Below are 21,764 nucleotides of genomic sequence, written 5' to 3' on the forward strand. Positions count from 1 at the left end.
TTCCCACAGTAACTCCCCTCTCTGGAGTAGGGATGGATCTTAAGAGCTCTCAAATTGAGCACACTGGAGCTTTGAGCATGTTAGCACACACAACACAAACCAACCCAACACAACACAAAACAAAAAGATGACACAGGAAAAGGCCTCATCTGAAGCAGCACTCCCCACTTAGGCCCTTCACAGTGATGGCAAACCCACTCAGATTTCTCCTTTCACTTAGATCTGTGGCTTGTAGACTGCTCTGTAGCACAAGTGCCTGGCAAAACCTTTCCCCCTCCTGGCAAATCGGCAAGGCAACTGGCACAGCGCTAAGAGGCAGGAGTGTGGAGCCACAGACCGGTCGGTTCTCGCTGGGGCTGCCCTTCCAGGGTCTGACCTCAAACGCAGACACGACATGGGCTACAGCAGCACTCACTCCCCAGGGCTGGGGGCGGACGAGGGAGGCGGCAGTTACCACATGGTGAGCACAAGGTGGATGTTCAACTGTTTCATCCTGAAAATACAGGCATGCAGTTGGCATGCGACTGCAGGGGTCAGTGGAGTCCTAGCGGATCTTCAGATTAAAAGTCCTTAGCCTGCTTCCTCAAAGTCCAGAGGAAGGTAGCTCTCACCAGTGCCTGCGATTCTGTTCTCTCTGAACTCTGCAGCATCTCCCAGGCCTGCGCTCAGTGTACCCGAGCCAGATGGGCATCATGGTCAGTAGTGCTGCCAGCGTACCTGAGGGGCAGGGGCTGTTGCCATTCTACTGATGAGGTGAGGTGACTGGCCTGAGGTGTCCTGGTGGCGGAGCTGCTGAAGTCTGTCCTCTGACCCATTTTGCCACTCTCCTAAGTCTGGTGAGGCTCCCTGAGGACCAAGCTGCTTTCTTTATCCTGTTGTCCCATCTGAGGCACAGAAGGGATCCTAACACATATGCCCTGGGCCCTCAGCCTGGTAGTGACCTGCTCAAAGTCAGTTTAGGCAGGTCCGTGACAAAGAACGTTCCCGCAGAGGAGGCTTTGCTGCTGCAGAACTGCACAAGTCACTCCATCACTTCAGCGACAAGGTTAAGGAGCGAGACTGGGGTCAGAGAGCGTTTGCGCTCCGACCCTACCTCATGTGACCTCAGGAATGACACTTTGCTGCTCCAAGTCTGTTTTCTCTCCTGTACAATAGGAGAATGACTGTTCTTACTGCCATTCGTGGGGGTCGAGTGAGGTCGTGGGTGTGAAGGCATTCATTTCTCATCGAACCTCAGCAGGTAGAGAAGGAAACCAAGTCTAAAGGAATGAATACTTAACAGTTTGTCTGGTCTTGCAGTTTATTCTTTTCAACCTTACCATCTGGCCTCTTGGGCTGGTTTGACAGATACTTCCTGCTGTTTGTGGCATGATAAAGGGAAGAAAAGTTTTCATTTTCAAAAGTTCGGGGAATGGAGAGAGCAGAGCCAGTAAGTCACGTGGACCCCGGACAATGACTGCAGAGGTGGGGAAGTGAAGCCCAACAGGGAGCTGGCTCAGGCAGCAGGAGCTAATAAGTCAGCGTCCCCTCCGCCTCACGCCAGAACAAGAAAGCCCGAAGAAGAATGGTAGTGCTTCAGCCTCCTCGTCTGGTTTTGGGAAGAGCAGTCATTTCTCAGAAACCTCACTGGCAACAGCAGCCTTTCCGAGCAGCATGAAAGCTTCAGCTGGGACAAATGACTTAAGCTTTTTTTTTTGCTGGGGAAATGGATTTACAAAGATGCGACAAGGGTGTTAAAGAGGCAGTCGGGATAGCAGCCAGAGATCTGGCTTAGGGATTAGCAGCGCCAGCTTTCTGGGCTGAGGACAATAGTCCACGTCACAGTTGTCGAGTCCAGCAGGAAGGAGGTATTTCTCTGTGTATCTTCAGATCCAACTAACATTTATTCAGTGTCTGTTGTGTGCCAGGCACCAAGCAAAAACTTCTTATAGACTTCACTTAACATCAAAAATCCTGAGAGGCAACATCACCGACCTTGTCACAGGCACAGAAAACGGGCACAGAGTGTATGACTGGCTGGATTCGTCACTCATCCCGACGTCTGAGCACAGCGTTGCTCCTCAGGCCGAGCTGCCTGGTCCTTGGGTTGGAGAAAGGTCGCCTGTGAGCTCCAGGTGAAGGCTGCAGGCTAATCTTAGGGGCATATACTTGGACCTCCCCACCTTGTGGCTTTCTGTGACCACAAGTGTCTAAGCCAGATCCAAATTCAGTAGAATTTTTCTAGCCCAGACCCCCTAAAAATAAAAATACACAATAGGGGATACAAACTTTTAACATACTTTATTGATTCAGGGCCAAACAAGGCAGCATTTGGTCCATAAAGAAAGGCACCTCATTGAAAATACATCACAGTGCTGTCGAGTGATCCCCGTCACAGGGTTGAGGATGGAAAGGACAATCTTTGGATGATATTGCTCAGGACACTTGCTTATTTAATAAAAAGGGTTTCTTCACACATCATGGGTAGAAGAAGGCAGAGTACAGGATTGTGGCAGGAAGCTGGGTGGCTGCTGAGAGCTCACCCAAGACAGGTAGAACGGTAAATCAGTGGTAAATTGGGAAGGGAGAGCCGGCTTGGACCCCTTCCGTACAATTCCAGTAAACTTGATTTGCTGAGCCACTGCTCCCACGAACACACCCAAATCTCATTCAGATTTTGCTCTCATGATGTGGGGAGCCAGGGTGAGTCGTCAAACCCTCCCTGTTCCAAGCTGCAGGACAGACAGGATAACATAGCTTGACTTCCTAGGCTGGCATCCCATGAGGTTCTGAGATAAAAGCTGAGGTCTTAGGGCATTAGCCTTAAAGAATATTGTCACCAGTCCAGAGTAAATGAAAACTCGATTCCTTAGAAGTAACACTGTATCTCCGTATTTCTACTTATAGCCTCCAATCAATTTTTTAAAAATTAATTTTCCCCTTCACTTATACTTGTTAAGATTCCTACGACGTGTAAGAGAAATGGCCTAGCGACACTGCTGCCTCCCAACGACACGCCTCTTGAGCCCCTTACGAGCACGCTGCCCTCTCCCTCCTTACCCTGACCACCCCTCCCCTCTGCCCAGCACCTAAGAGCGGGGATCACGCCACGGGGTGATGAGCAGCGGTGCAGTCTCGCCTGGCCTTCTGTTACTAGGCTGAAATAGAGAGGAAACAAGAGAGAACAAAATGGGATTTTAAACACCACGTAGACAGCAGAGTGGGCTGGCATGCACGCCCCAGCACCCAAATGCATTAAACACTGGACATTTCTCTGCCAGGTGAAAGTTCTCATGCCTGCTGGGGTTAAGGCTCTGGAATTATATGAAGCAAGAATCAAATCCTCACCACCCCCTAAAGGGCTTGTGCATGCCCTCCCTGCCCCCACCCACCTTCTAGTTCTCACCAGCGGTCCGCGCATCACAAATACGTGTGTGCACGTGAATGATGCGGGTGGATGGCAACTATGTGAGCAAAGGTCATGCACATTCAACTGGCAAACATCCAAGGACCTCGACTTTGAGGCCAAGTGCCTGCAACTGTCCTCAAAGGGGAGTTGCCTCTAAGATTCATGAAACCATCGTCAACCACAGAAAGATCCTAGATCCCCGCAGACATCCCTGATAGTTCTGACTTCACTCTTTGCTTTGCCCATTCCCAGAAGTCATGGGCTTCCCAGAAATGCCCCAAGCCAGACTGGGTTTCCGTTAAGAACGGGTGGAGTTAGCTGACAGCCAGGGAAACAAGGCAGAGCGGAGCCAGGAGACACTCATTCGAACCAGACAAAGAGGGAAACCAGAAGGCCACATACCCATACCTGGCCTGCAGGTGGACAGAAAACAAGGCTCTGGGAGTCCCCCAAACAGTAGGAGAGCTCAGGTCAGGTGGAGACCGGGCACCTTAGAGTCCACTGCACTGAGTCAAGCAGATTATGTTGACACACGAGCATTATTTACTGGCCCTGCCACTGATTTTCTAATGGCTTTTCCAGAGGCCGCTATTTCTGTGCTCCCTCATAGCAGTCTGTCACTTCAGGTTTGCTGAGACCAAAAGGCACAGCATGGACCCTAGGAAACACTTAATAGCTGAGGAGCTGAAAGTTAGGAATGACAGCTTGGTATTGCCATAGGCGATCTTATTTTGGGGTAACCTTTTCTTGGGAAGTCTGTGGTCACCACCAACATGAAGTGATGGGTAAAGGATGATATCTGAAAATGTGAGGATTTGAGCTGAAAAGGGATACATCTGATTTGGGTTTTATACCCTGGAGAGACTGGATTTGAAGAAACTCTAATCAAAATAAATCCAAGGACAGATCACCTCCAGAAGACAGTTTTGTTCATATGTGGGAACACAGGGCAAATGCTGGAAATAAAAATGAACAAACCCACCTTGGTCTCTCTTTGAGGAAGCAGATGCCCAGCCTGGATGTTCAGAAGACAGTCTAGATTCAAAGGGCCTTTTCACCCTCAATTCTCTGGCAACAACTCACTTTCAAACACAGGTCCTAAACAATCTCTGCTTCCATGATGCAGATGACAAACATGCTAAGTGGGTCTGGCTCATTTTACGCTGATACTCCTAGTAATTTCTGGAATCTGTAATGCCTTTTTCCTTCCATTTAGGGGGAAAAATTAGTGCTCCCTGACCAATGCTGACTCATGTGGCTTTTCATTATGGGTTAGAAAGTGGAACTGTCAGCCAATAATTTGCCGTCTTGGCTTCAGGCCTGCATGTGACCATGGAGTTCTAACCAGCTGCTGGAAATGTAGGAAATACCATGGAACTAGGGTGCCTCCCAGATACCTGACTTTTCTCACTCTAGCCAAAAAATAAAATCAAGAGTGTGGTTACAGAAGTAAACAACTGGTAAAGTCACCTCGCCTGTAACTTAGAAAGCAGGAAGGGTAAACACATTTCTGTGTACACAAACACACACACACACAGATGAGATGAGAGTCGCACACACACCAGAGATATAGGAAGCAAGTGCTTTTTTAATCGATACATCAAGTGATACTCTGCTGGCCTGAGGAAGTGTCCCTCTGCCTGCTCTGCCACGCCAGCCCACACCCCGAGAGGGAGAGGAGAAAGAGGTTCCTTTTTGAACGGACACACATTAGATAAACATAACTAGGTCTTTACATGTGGCTTTGGAGAAGGCTGCGAGGATGCTGGCAAACACGACATCGGGGGTCTGGGACGCATCGATGGCAGAGTGGATCCCCCGCTTGCTGTAGTACTGCACCAGGGGGGTGGTCTGGGTGTGGTAGGCCTCCAGGCGGATTTTCAAGGCCTTCTCATTATCATCTGACCTGCGTATCAATGGTTCTCCAGTGACCTGCGAACAGAAGGGGGCCAGGCCAGGCAAGGACTTTTAGAAAGATTTTCTTAGTGATCACATATGAAGATCTGAGACGCTTTCTGATCCCACATCACAGGAAAGACACACTCTAGATCATCTCTAACAAAAACTCTCACCCAGCAAGCTGGTCCCCGGAGCTGGCTCAAAGAAGTGAGGGAGCCTGAAACAGTAACTGAGGAGTGGCGGTTCTGGGAAGAGGATGGGCAATGTCTCTCCCTCACAGCTTCTGCTCAGCTATCAAGCTTCTAAAATGAACATTGTTTTGGATCAGATGTAATAAAGACGGAAGCCTGAGACCAGGAAAACATCAAAATCAGAGATGCATTCGTAACTATAATCTTAGTCGCTTGAGTATTTTGTGCTATCACTAGAGTGTTGGCCACTCTCAGTGTGGAAGTGACAAGGGAAGTGAGAAAGCACCGCGCAGCAGAACATCACCTCTGGGAAATGGGACTAAGCCGAGACGGTTTAGAACTTGTACAATTGTATGAACTGGTCTCAGACGACAAGGTAAATCAAGGAAAGTCTTACTGTCGCTTGTATGTTCAGAAACAGACTATTGATGGCAAATGTTACAGCGAACAAGTATGAGATTCTCCCTTCTAGATCTGTAATCAACTGAAGACCGTCACGAGAGCTTGTCAGGGTTAATGGAGCCAAAACACTGTAAGTCTGCAGGGCACAGCAGAGCAGTCGCTGGAGAGAGAAGACATTCTTCTGAAGCAGGACTGGCCGGCAAACTTCTCGTGGCACTACCCTCCCCACTTTGGCTCTAACTCTGGGTTTCCAAGCAGCTGTCTCCTGATTAGTTATTATTTGGGTCACTACACTGCTGCTCTAGAAGATAGAGACTGGGTACTGGCAAGTAGCTGGCACTGTTAGTTACCTCAGGCCAAGCAATACACCACCTGGAGAGACAGTGTACAGATGAGCCACAGCCCTTGGGAGTTACGTGGTAGTGATATTTCTCCAAGCTAAATTACTGATAGCATGGAGACAAAGGGAAGACGGAAAAATCAAAGTGGGTGGGAGGGAAGCAAAGGAAGAAAGAGGAAGGAAAGAGAAGGAAATTTTCTGTTCTGAGTTTACATACGTCATCTTTCATGGGTTCCTTTGGGGGGTTGAACTCCTCGTGGTAGGAACGGCCACTCGTGGGATGAATCAGCCTGAAAGGCAGCAAATGAACATGAGTCAGGTTGCCAGAAAGTATCCTGCACCCCCTGGGGCCTGCAAGGTGACAAGAAGCTGGATGTAAGGAGTGTCACCCACCAGAGAACCTGGCGCTAGGCATCCCTGGCTGAGACAAGAACGGGGCTTCTAGGAGTACTGATGCCAGACTGAGCATGTTTTTACTTCAGCAAACATTGTGCGCTGGCTGAAGAGGCTGCTATGACTGCCTAAGACAGTCTTAAGAGAAGGAACGCTGGTGCTGGTCTCACAGCCATTCATTCTCCTCAGCAGTTCACCCAACAGACTAAGGGCCTGGTCCGACTCAGGCCTTAGGCCGAATCCAAGGGTCATGAAGACATGAGTCCAGGTCCCTGCTCCCTAAGTTTTACTTTGTGAAGCTGCACTTTGTGGGGGAGACAAGTAAGTAGCTAACTAATATCTGTGACAATTCTGTGAGGCATTTGCACAATGTACCAGGGGAGGAAGATAGAGAAGAGCTAATCTTATCTGATAAGTCAGTTTGGTTACAACCAGAATCCATCCTGAGGAAATCACACCCTAGGGTGTACATACCACCACGGGGTGGCCACCATTGTGGTACTGTGGCCTCGTGGAGTAAAGCCCAGCTACCAGAGGGGTGATTCACGGAGTCGGGAAGAATGACAAATGAGGTAAGTCATGGAAAAGAGTCCAAGAACTAGCACTTATTTGGCACTGCATACGCAGCTGGCAGCTTGGGCTGTGCTGCGATCCCTGAGGCGACCTGTGTTCCTGACTGGGGATGGCCAGAGGCAGCCAGGGTCTGCTCGAGCTCCCTTGGCTTCCCGCTCCTATGCTGACTGTAGTTGCTTACTTCACTGGTGCCTGCTCTCCTTATGAGGTTTGTTAGACTGCAGCTTTCCAACATTTTCCATCTCTTCGCAGACAGAGAAGTGGTATTTGTACAGTGTGGGAGATATTTGCTCCCCTGGGGGCTGTGGGCATCCCAGGCCTGCTAGCTGCTCTGATGGCTGAGGGGATGGCTACCTCAGCACGACAGCGGGGAAAGTCCAGGTTAGACTAACGAGCCTTTGTAAGATAGAAAACTGTGTTTTTTGTTTTTTTTTTTTAAAGATTTATTTATTTGTGCATACAGAGCTGGGGTACAGGCCAGAGGCTCAGGGGTGGTGAGAGGCTTCACCAGAGACAGAGTGGGGAGCAGAACAGGCAGATCGACGAAGTACACTGCTGAGGGGAGCAGCGGGCGGGTCAGGAGAGGTCTGCCACGCCATGTGGATCACCTCCAGGGCAGGCGGGAATCGAACTCATGCGTAAGTGGTTTTAGCTTCTCAGTGCTGTGCTTTAACCCGCTGTGCTACCAGGGAGGGCCAGAAAACTGTTTTAACAACATCATTTTCTGGGAGCCAAGCATTCCATTTTGTATCAAAGGAGGGCCCACTTAGAGCACTGGGACAAGACAATGCTGTGTAAATAAGCTGTGCCAAAGGTCCTCTGACTGCAGCCATGTACCGTGAGGTGGGGTCCTTTTGATTTGAGGGCTGGAGGCTTGCAAATGCTGGAACTGCCAGGGAGCGGGAAGGTATAAGCTGCATCTGACTTTCCCTCTAGGAAGGGCTGGGAATGAGAAGTAGCCCTGCTTCCGGAGAGCAAGAGGCACAGAACAGCCAGGCTGGGACAGGCAGACTCTCCTCTCTACGCTCACAGCTTCCCTTCCTGCTACACCTCCAGATGTACACCTCCCTGCTCCTTCCCCATCCACAATTACCCTTTGAAAAGGAATTTAAGACTCATTCTATTAGGAAAGGGAAATGAAAGAAAGTTCAATCTCTAATCAAAATGGCATGGGCCCCAGGTACCTGCCAAAACCGATATATTGGCCACTAAGCCTGGCCTGGAGGTGGGTGATCAGGGCTGGGATTTTGCTGGCACTGCTATCCTGACTGTGACACTTCAGACACCTGTTTTCTCAACCACAAAATGGGGTTGTAAGGAGATATTAGGTTAAGGTACCAGTCGGTTACCTCCTAGGATAACTAGAGTGCCAGAGACCTACAATGAATAGGCTAAATCAAAACCCACCAACCAAATATGCTCAAGAAATAGCAGAATGGGGGTCTCCCTGGTGGTACAATGGGTTAAAGCGCAGCACTATGAAGCTATCTGCAGCCACTGTAGCATGAGTTCGAGGCCCACCTCAACAGCCTGAGTTCCATCCCCAGCCAGGTAGGTGACCCACATGGCCCAGCTGACCTTTCCTGTCATGCCTGTCTACTGCTTCACTCAGCAATGTGTTTCAGTGGATCTGCCTGTTCTGTTTCCCACTCTGTTTTTGGTGAATTCTCTCAACCCACCCCAACTCTGAACTGCACCCCAGTTCTCCATATAAAAAAAATAAATAAATAAAAATCTTTTCAAAAAGTCCATTTAACCAAAGCTATTTAAAGGGATTTCAATACAATCCATATAAATGTTTCAACAGAATTCCTCTAAGACACAGAACAAACATTACTGACATTCATATGGAACCATAAAAGACCCCCAAAGCCAAAGCAATCTTGACAAAAAAGAGAGAGGTATTATGTGCTCCCAGACTTCACACTAGAATAAGGCTATATATAATAGCCAAAAAGGCATGATATTGGAATAACAACGGACAGGAATACACCGACATTATACGGACCGTTATTCTATGACAAAGGAGCCAAAAGAATTCAACAGAGAAAGAAGTCTCTTCAACAAATGGTGTTAGGAGAACTGGAGAGCCAAATGCAGAAAAACGAAACTGGACCATTCACATCACTCTCTCGTACCACACATGAACTAGATTTAAGATGTGGATGAAAGACTGGAAAACATAAAATACACAGAAGAAGATACACAAAACACTCCAGGACATTGGTTTCAGGGATATCTCTGGGGCCTCAACTCCAATGGCAAGGAAACAAAAGCAAAAATAAATGAATGGGACTGTGTCAAGCTAAAGTTTTTGTACAGTAAACAAACAAAAAAACTATCTTTAAAACCAAAAAGACACCCTACTGAATGAAGAAAATATCTGCATATGTGATGAGGAGCTAATATCCAAGGCCTACACTGGGCTCATAAAACACAACAAAAGAAGGCCCTCCCTGGTGGCGCAGCAGGTTAAAGCACCGCACTAAGAAGCTACAGCCACCTCTGCATGAGTTCGATCCCGCCTGCCCCGGAGGAGATCCACATGGTGTGGCAGACCTCTCCTGACCCGCCCACTGCTCCCCTCAGCAGTGTACTTCGTCGATCTGCCTGTTCTGCTCCCTGCTCTGTCTCTGGTGAATCCTCTCACCCTCCGCATCTCTGGTCTGTACCCCAGTTCTGTACGGATAAATAAATCTTTAAAAAACAACAACAACAACAACAACAAAAAAAAAACACAACAAAAGAAAACAGAAACCAAATAAAAAAATGGGCAAAAATGCCAAGGAGACACTTCTCCATACAAGGTATACAATGGCCAAAAGTATATAAAAAATGTTCAACATTACTTATTACTGGGGAGATACAAATCAAAACCACAATGAGATACTATCCCACTGTACAGAGAATGGTGACCAAAAAAAACCCAGACAGAACAAATGTTTAGTGTAGAAAAATAAACCCTTATATGTACTGTTGGTGGGAATGTAGACTGTCCAGCCCCTAAAGAAAAGTGCTGAGGTTCCTCAAAATATTACAAATAGGGTCCTCCCTGGTGGTGCAGCGGGTTAAGGCACAGCACTAAGAAGCTTAAGCCACTTCTGCATGAGTTCGATCCCCGCCTGCCCTGGAGGAGATCCACATGGAGTGGCAGACCTCTCCTGACCCACCAGCTGCTCCCCTCAGCAGTGTACTTCATTGATCTGACTGTTCTGCTCCCCACTCTGTCTCTGGTGAGTCCTCTCACCCTCCGCATCTCTGGCCTGTACCCCAGTTCTGTATGAATAAATAAATAAATCTTTAAAATATATATATATATATAACAAATAGATCTACCATATGACCCAACAATTCCACTTTAAGTATCTACCTGAAGAATACAAAATCACTAATTTGAAGGGCTACGTGCACTCCTATGTTTACTGCAGCACTATTTGTAACAGCCAAGTTAGGGAAACCACCTAAATGCTTAACGACAGAGCAGGGGATTAAGAGGTGGTATATATACACAGTGGGATACTACTCAGCTATATAAAAAATGGACTCTTGCCATTTGCGACAACATGGAAGTAGGGATTATGCTATGTGAAATAAGACAGAAGGAAAAAGACAAATGCCAGATTACTTCACTCATATGCAGAATATAGAGAAACAAAACTAAGAAACTAATAAAACCAAACCAAAATAAACCCTAGAAATAGGACTACAGCTACTGGGGGGAGGGAGAGTAGGAGCAGGAACAAAGTAGGGAGGGGCCCAGTGGTCTAGGATAAAGGACCATGAGTGCCTTGATTGTGGGAATGATGTTGAAAATCATATATAGTGTTGTAAACCAATTTTACCTCAATAAAATGGAAAAAAAAAAAGGGGGGTGGGTGGAAGGCAATGCAAATGTAAAAAAGGAAAAAACTAATGTTGATATGAAACTAGTCGATAGACATAAAAAGTTACTTGATAACTAAAAATTCTGCTGGGGGAGAGAAGAGGTACCTCTTCTATTCTTTCTTTCATATAAACATTATAATTGTCCAGGGGAAAAAAACAGAAACTTGCCTAGGGTCAGAGTTCAAAGGTGACAGGACTTGCTTCTGTTTCCTGATCCCTATCCCATGTCACTCCTTCAGAGACTGTCACCAAATAAGATCAACCCCTGTTGAAGTGACAGTGAGCCTTGGCTGGGGCTAGGCATCACTGTCTCCTCTGACCTGACAAAGCTTGGAGGAAGTGTGAAAAGACAGGACCTCCAGGGGACAAATACCTTCCTGTGATTCTTCGGATCAGCAGAGAGTCTGGGATGCTGAATTCAACCACAGAATCAAGCTTCTCTTTCCTCTTCTCCATGAGGCTGTCAAGCTGTAAGAGAGTGTGTGGCTCACCTGAGTAAGCTACCAGAGCTTGATCAGACCCACTTTCCTCAAAGGAATTAGGAGACAAAGGGCAAGCATTTGTTCTCATGTAATAGTGATACAAAATCAAGCCACCTACCATTTCCGCCTGCCTTACAGTCCGAGGGAAGCCATCTAGAAGGAAACCATTTTTGCATGGAGGGGTCTCTAAATTCTTCTCAATGAGCTCCACTACCATTTCATCACTCACCTGGAAGCCAAAGAGAAAACAGCCTTGGTTTAAATCCATGAACTCGGGGACATTAGTAGTCTAATTCCAGGGTCACAAGTGTCTGTCTACACAACCTGATTATTAAACAGCCTTCCCTTCCTGACTCTGAAGAAAGAAAATTCAGAGCAAATGCAGAATGGTTCCTTTTGAAGATTCAGTGTGTAATGCAGAATAACCACAATTATTTCTGTGGTGGTGCTATACACATGTCTCCTCTTACAATCCTTCTGTGTCTGGATAAGGGAAGAGGATTCCCCCATCAGGAACGCTCCGCGTCTTACTTAGGTCCTGAAGTCTGCTTCGACCATATAGTCAGATAACAGTTTATAGCAGTTAACTGTTGTCAAAGCACAACCAAAGTGAGGTCATGTGGCTGAAAGAACACCTAAGGAAGGCTCCAGGAGAGATGGGGGCTGACCAGATGCAGAAAGGCATCAGCGTTCCCTGTCTCGTGATTTTGTCTAAGGTAACCGTAAAGTGACCCACGGCATCCCAGATGTGAAGAAACAGAGAAGTTTGCTGAACTGGTGAGTTGGGTGAGCACCAAGCAATGGAGGAGCCAGCTTAACACAGCCTCTCTACACGTGCCAGTGAAGCTCCCTCCAGCCTTGGAAACCTTGTTGTCCTGTAGGGCCTTCACAGGAAGGAAGTGTCCTGCCAGTATTATGAAGGCTGTCCATCTTGGTAGCTAGAGCTCTCATCTCCCAGGACCAGCTGTAAACTTGGGGACAAAGTATAAACTGTGACTAAGTGAAAGCTGGAGATAAGCAATCTCATAGCCACATCCTAATTTTTTTCCAGTACAGATTTTCTGCCAAGACCCAAAGTCCAGAACAGCTAGCTTTCCAGCTTAACCCAGGGCCTGACTAAGATGGGAAAGCTGGAAGTAAAGGGCAGCTGGACAGGTGGGCAGGGGTACTATTTGATACAGCTGCAGAATCTCAAAGCCTAATGGGAGGCAATTCAGGGATGGAGGATAAGCCCAGCACCTTCTACAACCGTACACTAAAGGGATAAGCACAAAATGACCACTGAAGGTGGTTCCCTGAGGCAAGTCTCAGGATAACTCAGTTATAATTAAGCCAGCTCAGGCACTAACCAAACATTTAGTAGATAAGCCTGTATTTGTCCAATCAAACCAACTGGCCTAGAGCCAGAGGAAAATGCTATTATATCCCCAAATGGAAAGGATTTACTTTTATCAGCTGTCCAGTAACTCTTCTGTGAGAGACACAGAACATAGTTACACAAGAGGTTTTAAACACTCGGTGGCTTCCTAAGTGTCCTCTTGAATATACCCCCGAGTTCCAGCTGACACACAGCAGTTTCAATTTTGGGTCTACTACTACATGCGTCAGTAAAAAGGAGCTTCAAGAATAACATGGGTAAAACAGGTACCACATATTCAGAATGAACTGAATAACTTGATATGCCAAAAGTCCTGTGCAATTTAGCACAGGGCTGTCCAGGAGAACTTTCTTTCTTTTTTTAAAAAAAAAATTATATATTTATTTATGCATATAGATCTGGGGTACAAGCCAGGGGTGCAGGGGCGGTGAGAGGATTCACCAGAGACAGAGTGGGGAGCAGAACAGGCAGTACACTGATGAGGGGAGCAGTGGGCGGGTCAGGAGAGATCAGCCGTGCCATGTGGATCTCCTCCGGGGCCGGGGATTGAACTCACACTGAAGCAGTTGTAGCTACCTTGCAGTGCTGTGTCCTAACCCGTTGTGCCACCAGGGAGGGCCCAGGAGAACTTTCTATGATGATGTAAATGTTCTGTCTCTATGCTGGCTAGATAACATCTGAAATGCTGCAAGTGAGACAGAGGAGTCAAATTTCAAATTAAATTAAATTTTAACAGCTACATGCAGCAGGTGGCGGCCATGTTAGTGGCGATCTAGACTGAGGAATGTCCACATTCACTGCTACCCACACCTACCAGCTTGCCAGCATCCATGGTTGCCTTCAGCTTTTTCCCCAGTTCTGAGCCAGAAGCGACCATGGCCCTTAGCATGTCCCCAGTAGCCAAATGGCACACACAGAAATTTTTGGCCAATTTGGGTGCCTGTGAATAAGAAAACAAAAACCGAGATTCAGTTAACATTACAGGTTCTGAAGTCTGAAGTTAGGCTACCTGGGGGTGGGGAGGGAAATGATGAAAGTACCTTTTATTCTAGTGTAAAATTGTTACAAGGTTGTAGTTAAGAATCACTTAAAAAAAAAAGGCATTGAAATCTGTATACCTATCATATAGAAAGCTGTCATAAGTATTACTTATTGTCACTTCTTCCATTAGATACCCTAGTGACACATAGGCCTCAGTTTCCCTGGTATAAATGGAAAGACCAAAAATAGCAGGATAACAGCTGACACGGCTGCTGAAATTTAAATGAGATTATGTTTATAAAGCACTCTGTGCAATGCCCAGCATAGGAGATGTGAACAAGCATCGCCCAAGTTATTGCCTGACTGCGACGGTAAGAGCTGCAGCCGCTGGGCTGGAGGCAGCCGGGGGAAGGTGAAGACCACACATGGCCATATATCCAGAGGATGGTGCTTTCTGCCAACCTCTCTTTCGTGATCATAATTAGTTTAGGTAAAAATCTTGTACAAGGGGAATGGCTGACGAAAACTCCACAGAGGAGAGTTGTTAGCACAGAACCCACTGCTCTGTTTCATGGCATGCCTGTGATGTGCCAGGTGACTGGATTCTGTACGGAAGAACACTCACAGGGAAGACTAGCATGGCGGAAGACCGACCCCACGCTCCTTGCTGGCTGGTGGAAGACACCTGGAGGCTGCAGAGTGTGGGTTTTGCAGTGAGGCAGATCTGCGCAGGAATCCTGGTTAAGGCATTCCCCATTGTGTGTCCCAGGCTAGTAGCTTAACTTCTCAGAGTCTCAGTTTCCACATCAGTCAAATGGAAGTACAAGGAGTTAAAGGACAACACTATGCTGTCCACAGCCACTGCAGCACCAGTTCGATCCCCTGGCCAGGAAGCTGACCCACATGGTGCTACAGACCTCTCCTGACCCACCCGCTGCTCCCCTCAGCAGTGGACTTCATCGATCTGCCTGTTCTGCTCCCCACTCTGTCTCTGGTGAATCCTCTTACTCCCTGCATCTCTGGCCTGTACCCCAGTTCTTATATGCATAAATAAATCTTTTTTTAAAATGGGGGTAATGACTCATCATAGGGCTTTTGTGAGGTTAATGAAATGAGTCTAAAACATTAGATACATAGTAGGCACCCACAAATAAAAGATCTTCCACTTTCTTTTTTGTAATATTCTACCTGTGGACTACAGAAGCAGTTTGACAAAACTATTATATTCCCCTCACACTTTAAGTTTATGCTTTAGAGCAGTGCTTCTTTTATTTCAAGTCACCTGGGACACTGCAAATATGCAGGCCCTGATTCCTGGGATACTGCAAACATGCAGCCTGAGCATCTGCATTTTTCATGAGCTTCTAGGCTGGGCTGTGCTGCTGACTCCTCAGCCACACTGTTACTGCCAACGCCCTGAGCCTTTGGGTCTCACTCGTCAAGGATTATTTGCTGAGTCCAAGAATTAGGCCCATCCCCTCTATAAGAACAGGGGTCTGGAGTGGAGTAGTGGTAACTTTTGGGGGGCATGGGTGGGACTGGCCCAAATCAATGGAGAGGTGGCACAGTGGGTCTAATGCTTCCCAAGAGCAGAGCAGTGTATCATTACAATCACCTGGGTACTTAACTAAAAACACAGAGCCAGGCCTACCGGTAAGCTGTCACTGCAAAGCCCTGAGCCGGTGGTGTGAGATTGGGTTTATAATGGTACACATCTGGGCTGAAACCAGACCAACAGCTTCCTCATTGTGTCACTGCACAAGATATGTGGCGTATTCTTCATCCCTAGAGTACAGATAACAAAGTCTACTTTCACAGTTTTGGGGGACTGGATAAGATAACATATGTAAAAGTATTCACCGTAGTGCCTGGGGTTTAAAGAAATAAAGGGAACAATCAGTTGACAAGGTCTGATTTAATCTTAAACCCAGTTTTCTCACTGCAGAATCATCTTTCTGCCTTCAGTCTTTCTGCTTTCCACCTGCAGAGCTCCTGCATATGGACCATCCAAAATATCAGGACAAACTGTCCTTAACCCCAACATACACATTCAGAAATTTCTGATGCCTTCCCAGTGCAACATGGGAAAAGCCCAAATATTTTAACCTGTACTCTATGCCCTCCACCATCAAATTCCTATCCTGCCAAGCGCTCCAAATTTACTGCTGAAATCCCCTCCTTGTAAGCTCTACATCACTGCTGACATGCTGCCCGGTGTATTTCCCAAATCCATAAGCCTCTCCTGGGCGCAGAGTGGCTCTCATCCATGCAGGAATCCCTTTCCCTCCCCTGTCTGCTCTAAGTTACTCTTCTTTAGGCAAAGTTTCAGCATCTCGCTCCCACCAAAAACCTCCCTAACAACGCCTTCCCTTCTGAGGAGTGTCAGTATAGGCTAACTTGGAGTGTTGCAACCTCCCTAGCAGTTTCTTCATGCACTGTTTCATGCTTAACACAAAACAAACCCAGGTGGTAGGAAGCACTTTTACCTGCAATTTACAAATGAAGCATAGATGCTAAGCTGCCCCAGATCACACAGCTAGCCATGTGAGCAGAGCTAGCGACTGGCCCACACTGTTAAGCTCCTGTTCTTATCCATCATACTATAAGGCCTTGTGAAAAGACAAAAACAACCTACAGAGCCCTAGTGCTGTCCATGAGGAAGGTACAGGGCTGTGTGTGTGTGTTTGAGACTGTAAGCACAGAGGGAAGACTTCACAGTGTGGCAAGGTTGTTTCTTGATATGGGTATAAGCCACAAAAGTGTATCCATGGTGTGACAATCCATCCAGTTAGCCACTTATGATATTTGTACCTTTGTGTAAGGACATTATACTTCAATTAAAAAATGTTTAAAAAGCACTATGTGTTTGAATTTCAGCTCTGCTTCTTAATTTATCACATAATCTTGTAGACCATGACTGAAACTATTTCCTCACCTATAAATTGGAAATATTATCAATGACCATCACTGGGTAGGTAAGAAGAATGGAAGACAAGTTTTATTCTAACCCTGAGCTATCCTGGCACTTGTCAGTCACTCCTCTTGACACGTCCGGCGTGACACTCTGCACTGGTGGCTACTGACGGAGGTGCACAGCTCTGCCTCTGCCACTAGGTTAAGGAGGTGATGTGCTCGAGAGCGCAGTGAGGAGACCAAGTCCCGCCTTTGCTACTTACTGCACGTAGTTCTCGGGCAACAAAGAGCCTCTGGGCCTCAGTTTATCAGTAAAAAGGTGTGGCCACCACAAGGACTTGCCTGCCAGTGCTGCAGGGCTAAGCCAGGTGATCATCTTTCGCTTGGGACCTGCCACACAGTGGAGTAAAGGGTGATGGCTTTATAAAAATGACAGCTTACTTGAGGGCAAGAGTGGCTCTCTGAATGTCTAGCATGGAACTTATCCAACAAAACCTGTATGATGTAGGAGGAAAATCTAACTCAAGGCAGCGAGCAGACAGTAGCAGAAAGAGCAGGAGCCCTGCAGTCATAAAGATGCAAGACCCAAAAGTTACATGCTATGTGACCTAGAGAACAAGCCCTTTGGATGCTAGTTTCTCTAAATACAAATGAAGGTCTGCGCACAGGTCTGAGCATTGTTGCATCACCCCACTGACACAACCAACAAAGCCAGACTTGCGAGATATGGGCTGAATGCCCTTGAAGAGCTGGAGTAAGCTAGACACGTGGGATTAACTGTGAGCTGGGAATGGTAGAGAAAACAAGGACGACATCTTGGCTGTAGCCACACTGCAGGGACATCCAATGCCAAAAGAGAGACAGGGAAATAAGGTTAATTAAAAGCAAGCGAAAGCTGTCATTCTTACACATTAAACCATTTTAGTGAAAAATGCTAAGTTTTAAAACGAAACAGGTTACTTTAGTTCTGCTAACACAATAAACATAAAATAACTGAGCTATGCATGTATATAAAGAGGTACAAGTGGGAAGAAAAACATACTGAGGCGGCAGTGGGCACTACCCCCAGGTTAGGGAGTTTATACTAACACCTGCAAACATCTACCAGAGGGGATTAGCAGGCAATGCAAATAAATGAAAAGTCAAGTGTAAGCAACAGGCAGCGAAAAGATCTGTGCTGGGGAAGGGAGAGCACAGGCACCAAGGCCCGGAACTACCAGGTTAGACTACTCAAGGGAAACAGGAGCTCTGAGCTTTTTAAAAAAAGATTTATTTATTCATACAAGAACTGGAGTACAATTCAGGGGTATGGCAGTGGGGGTGAGAGGATTCCCCAGAGAGAGATTGGGGAGCAGGGCACGCAGATTGACTGAAATACACTGCGGAGGGGAGCAGCAGGCAGGTCAGGAGAGGTCTGCTGTGCCATGTGGGCAGCTCCCTGGCTGGGGGTCGAACTTGTGCTGCAGTGACTGCGGAGAGCTCCACAGTGCTGAGACTTAATAGCTTCCAACACCAGGGAGGTCCACCTCTGGATATGTGAAATTTCACAAATGAAATGCTGTTTGGTCAGCTCTGCCTTTTCATTACAAACCATACCAAATAACAGGCAAGAAGCTTCTCTTTATAGGACTATTTCAGCTAATAAATGAAAAAGTTATGACATAATTAGATCCCTACCATTTTGCCACCCAAAGCAGCAAATTCCTGGACCAAGGGGCTGACCACCACAGACAAGCAGACATGATGTGCTTCTAATGGACAGCCTAGCATCACTGAGATGCAGTCCAGCCCCAAACCTGAACTCAGGTCTGAGTGAGTGTATGATCAAATTATGAATTTACAGGAAACAGAGAGGAAAAAGGAAGGCATGATGTGCACCAGGGGGATACAATTAAAAAAATATTCCCAGAATGAGGTATTCTCCCAGAACAAGCCCACTTAATTTTACCCAACCAAACCAAAGACTGCAATTAACAAAAAAAGAAAGGGACCTATAAACTAATCACACGTGTGAGACAAATGGAAATGTGAAATTAACACCAACTACTAATAAACATTGATAATTTTTAGGGGACATTGTGCCTATTCACTAAAAAGAACTGATCTTTCAGAGACTATACACTGACGTATTTCCAAATGAAATGTTAGAATTTCTCTGAGAGTTGTTTTGGAGTCATTTGTGAAGGGATGGGAAGGAATGGCTACCAGTTTTGGGGACTGAATAATGGATACATTGGTCTTCTTTTGTGAGCTCAAAACTCTTCATAATGAAAAGTTAGAATGTGTCTGCAGGCTAAGTGCTATAGGCTGCCACCCTGATTTATGAACCTTTTTTAAAAAATTATGTTTAACTCTAAAACTACACCTCCAGTATTCCTACTGCACCAATTATGGAGGGGAGGGGTGGCGGCTGACTGGCTTATGTAAATCTTAGTCTTTCCTCAAGTTTCAGCTCCAATCATATCTCTTCTGCTACTACAAAGCCTTTTCTGATCAACTCTCATTTTTGCCCATAATATTAATTTTCTGAAACTAATAACCTATAACCTGAACCTATAACCCTTCATACTGAAATACATCTGGAGGAAGAGAGATGTGCTACTAAGGTAAGGGAGCCAACAATGACTACTAGGTGCTAGGCTGTCGCCTCTGTATTAATAGGTGCTTTATAGCTATTCATAACACAATCCCTCAATATCCTTTGAACTTTTTCATCTACATGGGCAAGGACTTTATTAGTCTTGTTCAGTGCTCTATGTTCACTGTTTGGTGTTCATGAAATGTTGAATGAGTAATGTCGGCATTATCCCCATTATTCACATGAGAATACTGAAGTTTAAAAGTTATATAGCTCGTTAAACTCTACATACCTATCTTGGCACTGGGATGGGTTGTTCATTTCACAACCACAGAAACTGTTAACTTCAGTATGAATGTAAAAAAATCAATGTGTTTGAGTTACTGTGTCCATATTCGATTACTCACAGCAAAAGTCTATAGTCTGGGATTGAACATTCCTAGTCAGCAGATTACTGAACTGAGGGTGGCAAGATGAAAAGAGGGTGACTTCAACCTTACAGAGGACAATGGAATTAGGTGGTGACTTCATGGATCAACGAGCGCAAGCTCTACAGAAAAAGGGAGAGTAGTCTCTTGGCCTAGTGCCCACAGACAAAAAACAAAGTCACAGAAATGAACTGGATCTCTTAGACCTTCCTCCTCTTCATTACCCACACTGATCTGTATCATTCATCCCTTTCCAGTAACCCCATCAAATGTCCAGTAATATGGTGGCGGCTCAAGAGTGAGACAAAACAGACTTGCTATGACTTTTCAATTTTTGCCAGTGCTAGGATGAGAAGAGTGAGCACAGCAGTCCACAAAACCCCAATGGCTTGGGAGTTCACACTAGCAGCAAATTCCCTCTTTAGAACCTAACAAGCAAGAGACCTGGGGGTGGCGGGAGAAGGGGAGGTAGGGGTGCAGGGCCCCAGGCCATAAAGGGACATCAATAAACTAACATATGGGCTTCCAAATCCTAAACATCCCAACTGTGGTCTCTGAGCCCATTATGCCCCGGATACTAGGTGAGGCCCGGCTGCCTTGCTAGGAAACTTCAGACTCAATCACCTGGAGTCCCAAAGCATTTGCCATACCAGGCGCCACATAACCAATCTTGACCTCTCTGGACCGGTTTTCCTACCTGTAAATCGTGGTACCCTCTTTCATGCCCCCTCCCAACATAACTGGCGCACGCAGGCCCTACCTCCCGCCTCTCAGCAATAGTCCAGCCCAGCACACACCAGCTCCCACTCTGCCCCCACGTGCTGGAGATGCTCCTCTACCCTCAGTCGTTTGTCACAATGAGTAACGTCCCCCTACTCCGAGTGCCTGGAACGTGGGCCTCGTTTTGGACAATTCAACGCCCAAATCGCAGGGAATTCTCAGGTCCCTGCCTCCACGCCGCCTGTGATCCAGATGCTTCAGCTCAGGACTCTGCCCCTCAAGCCCTCTGTCCCTCCAACCCCCGAAGGGTGGGTCCAGTCGGTGCTCCGATTCCCTAACACGACACCTTAAGATGGATCCCTCACGGATTCTAACCCCAACCTGACTCCCCCGACCATTCTGACCCTCCCCACACGCTTTACCAGCCCCCAGGCTCTGGACAGGGCTCCCCCAGGCCCCAGGCCCCAGTCCGCGGCCCCACTCGGGGGCGATCGGGACCTTTGGCCGCCCTGACCTTGGACTTCTATGGGTTCTGCCGTCAAGTCCAGCCCTGCGGCTCACCTGTGTGCCCTTGCCGGCCCCCGGCGGGCCCAGGAGCACCGCCCGGATGCCTTTGGGACACTCTCCGGTTGGTTCCGGCGCGGGCGCGTTGGGAGCCATGGCCGCACAATTCTCTCACTGCCAACCCGCCAGCACACCTCGCAGGTCCAGGGCTTCCAGGCCCTCGCGCCACGCACGCCACGCACGTCCCACTCACCGCTCACACTGGCCCACCGCCACGTCCATCAGTCCGTTCCGCCCGCCCCGAAGCGCGATGGACATTTCCATTTACCAATCATAGAGTGATACTGGGGAAACCTGCTTTTGATTGGACAGAATGGATGTGTGAGTAAGGAAGGGGCGGGCCATTGTGGCTCGAGGGGGTTGGGGCTCGCGGCGGGTGTTTCCAGTGGGCGGGAAAAGGTGAAGCAAGGCTAGAGGTTGGGCTGGGAGTTCTCGTTGGATTTTGACAGCTCCTCTGGTGAAGTTCGCTGAAATTGCCCGTGGGAGTATAAGTTAGTAAAAGCGCTCTTAGGAGACAGTTTAGCAATGTTTGTCAGATGTCCCCTGGTCCAGCAACTCTACTTCCAGGAGTTCAAAGAACTTGTCAAGGGTATGTGTAGGTTTGTGTAACAAAGATATTAATTGTAGCACATATAAACAACCTCAAAGT

General features: G+C 47.1%; 1 protein-coding gene across 2 annotated transcripts; it reads right to left on the reverse strand.

The window, feature by feature from the left end:
* Positions 1-2,262: 2,262 nt before the first annotated feature.
* Positions 2,263-21,267, reverse strand: AK2 (adenylate kinase 2). 2 transcript variants are annotated; one of them, XM_012722719.1, is made up of 7 exons: positions 21,113-21,267; positions 13,746-13,871; positions 11,672-11,782; positions 11,445-11,539; positions 6,438-6,510; positions 5,125-5,320; positions 2,263-3,137 (listed from the first exon to the last, which is right to left on the reverse strand). In XM_012722719.1, exons 1-7 carry the CDS (start codon positions 21,209-21,211, stop codon positions 3,133-3,135), a joined length of 705 nt encoding a protein of 234 aa, XP_012578173.1. In that variant the 5' UTR covers positions 21,212-21,267; the 3' UTR covers positions 2,263-3,132. The 2 variants fall into 2 exon arrangements, with proteins under 2 accessions (XP_012578173.1, XP_004678816.1); XM_004678759.2 differs by lacking the exon at positions 2,263-3,137 and having other exon boundaries at positions 4,956-5,320.
* Between the last annotated feature and the right edge of the window lie 497 nt (positions 21,268-21,764).

The sequence above is a fragment of the Condylura cristata genome, unplaced genomic scaffold (assembly GCF_000260355.1).
Source record: "Condylura cristata isolate star-nosed mole 26May11 unplaced genomic scaffold, ConCri1.0 scaffold00008, whole genome shotgun sequence".
Classification (NCBI taxonomy): domain Eukaryota; kingdom Metazoa; phylum Chordata; class Mammalia; order Eulipotyphla; family Talpidae; genus Condylura; species Condylura cristata.

Excerpts from the sequence above, each read along its gene's own strand:
- AK2 (XM_004678759.2), bottom strand. The coding sequence starts at position 21,211 with ATGGCTCCCAACGCGCCCGCGCCGGAACCAACCGGAGAGTGTCCCAAA. Across the intron at positions 13,872-21,112 it reads GGGCCGGCAAGGGCACACAG|GCACCCAAATTGGCCAAAAA; the intron begins GTGAGCCGCAGG and ends TCTTATTCACAG. Across the intron at positions 6,511-11,444 it reads ATCCGAAGAATCACAGGAAG|GCTGATTCATCCCACGAGTG; the intron begins GTATTTGTCCCC and ends GCTGCCTTTCAG.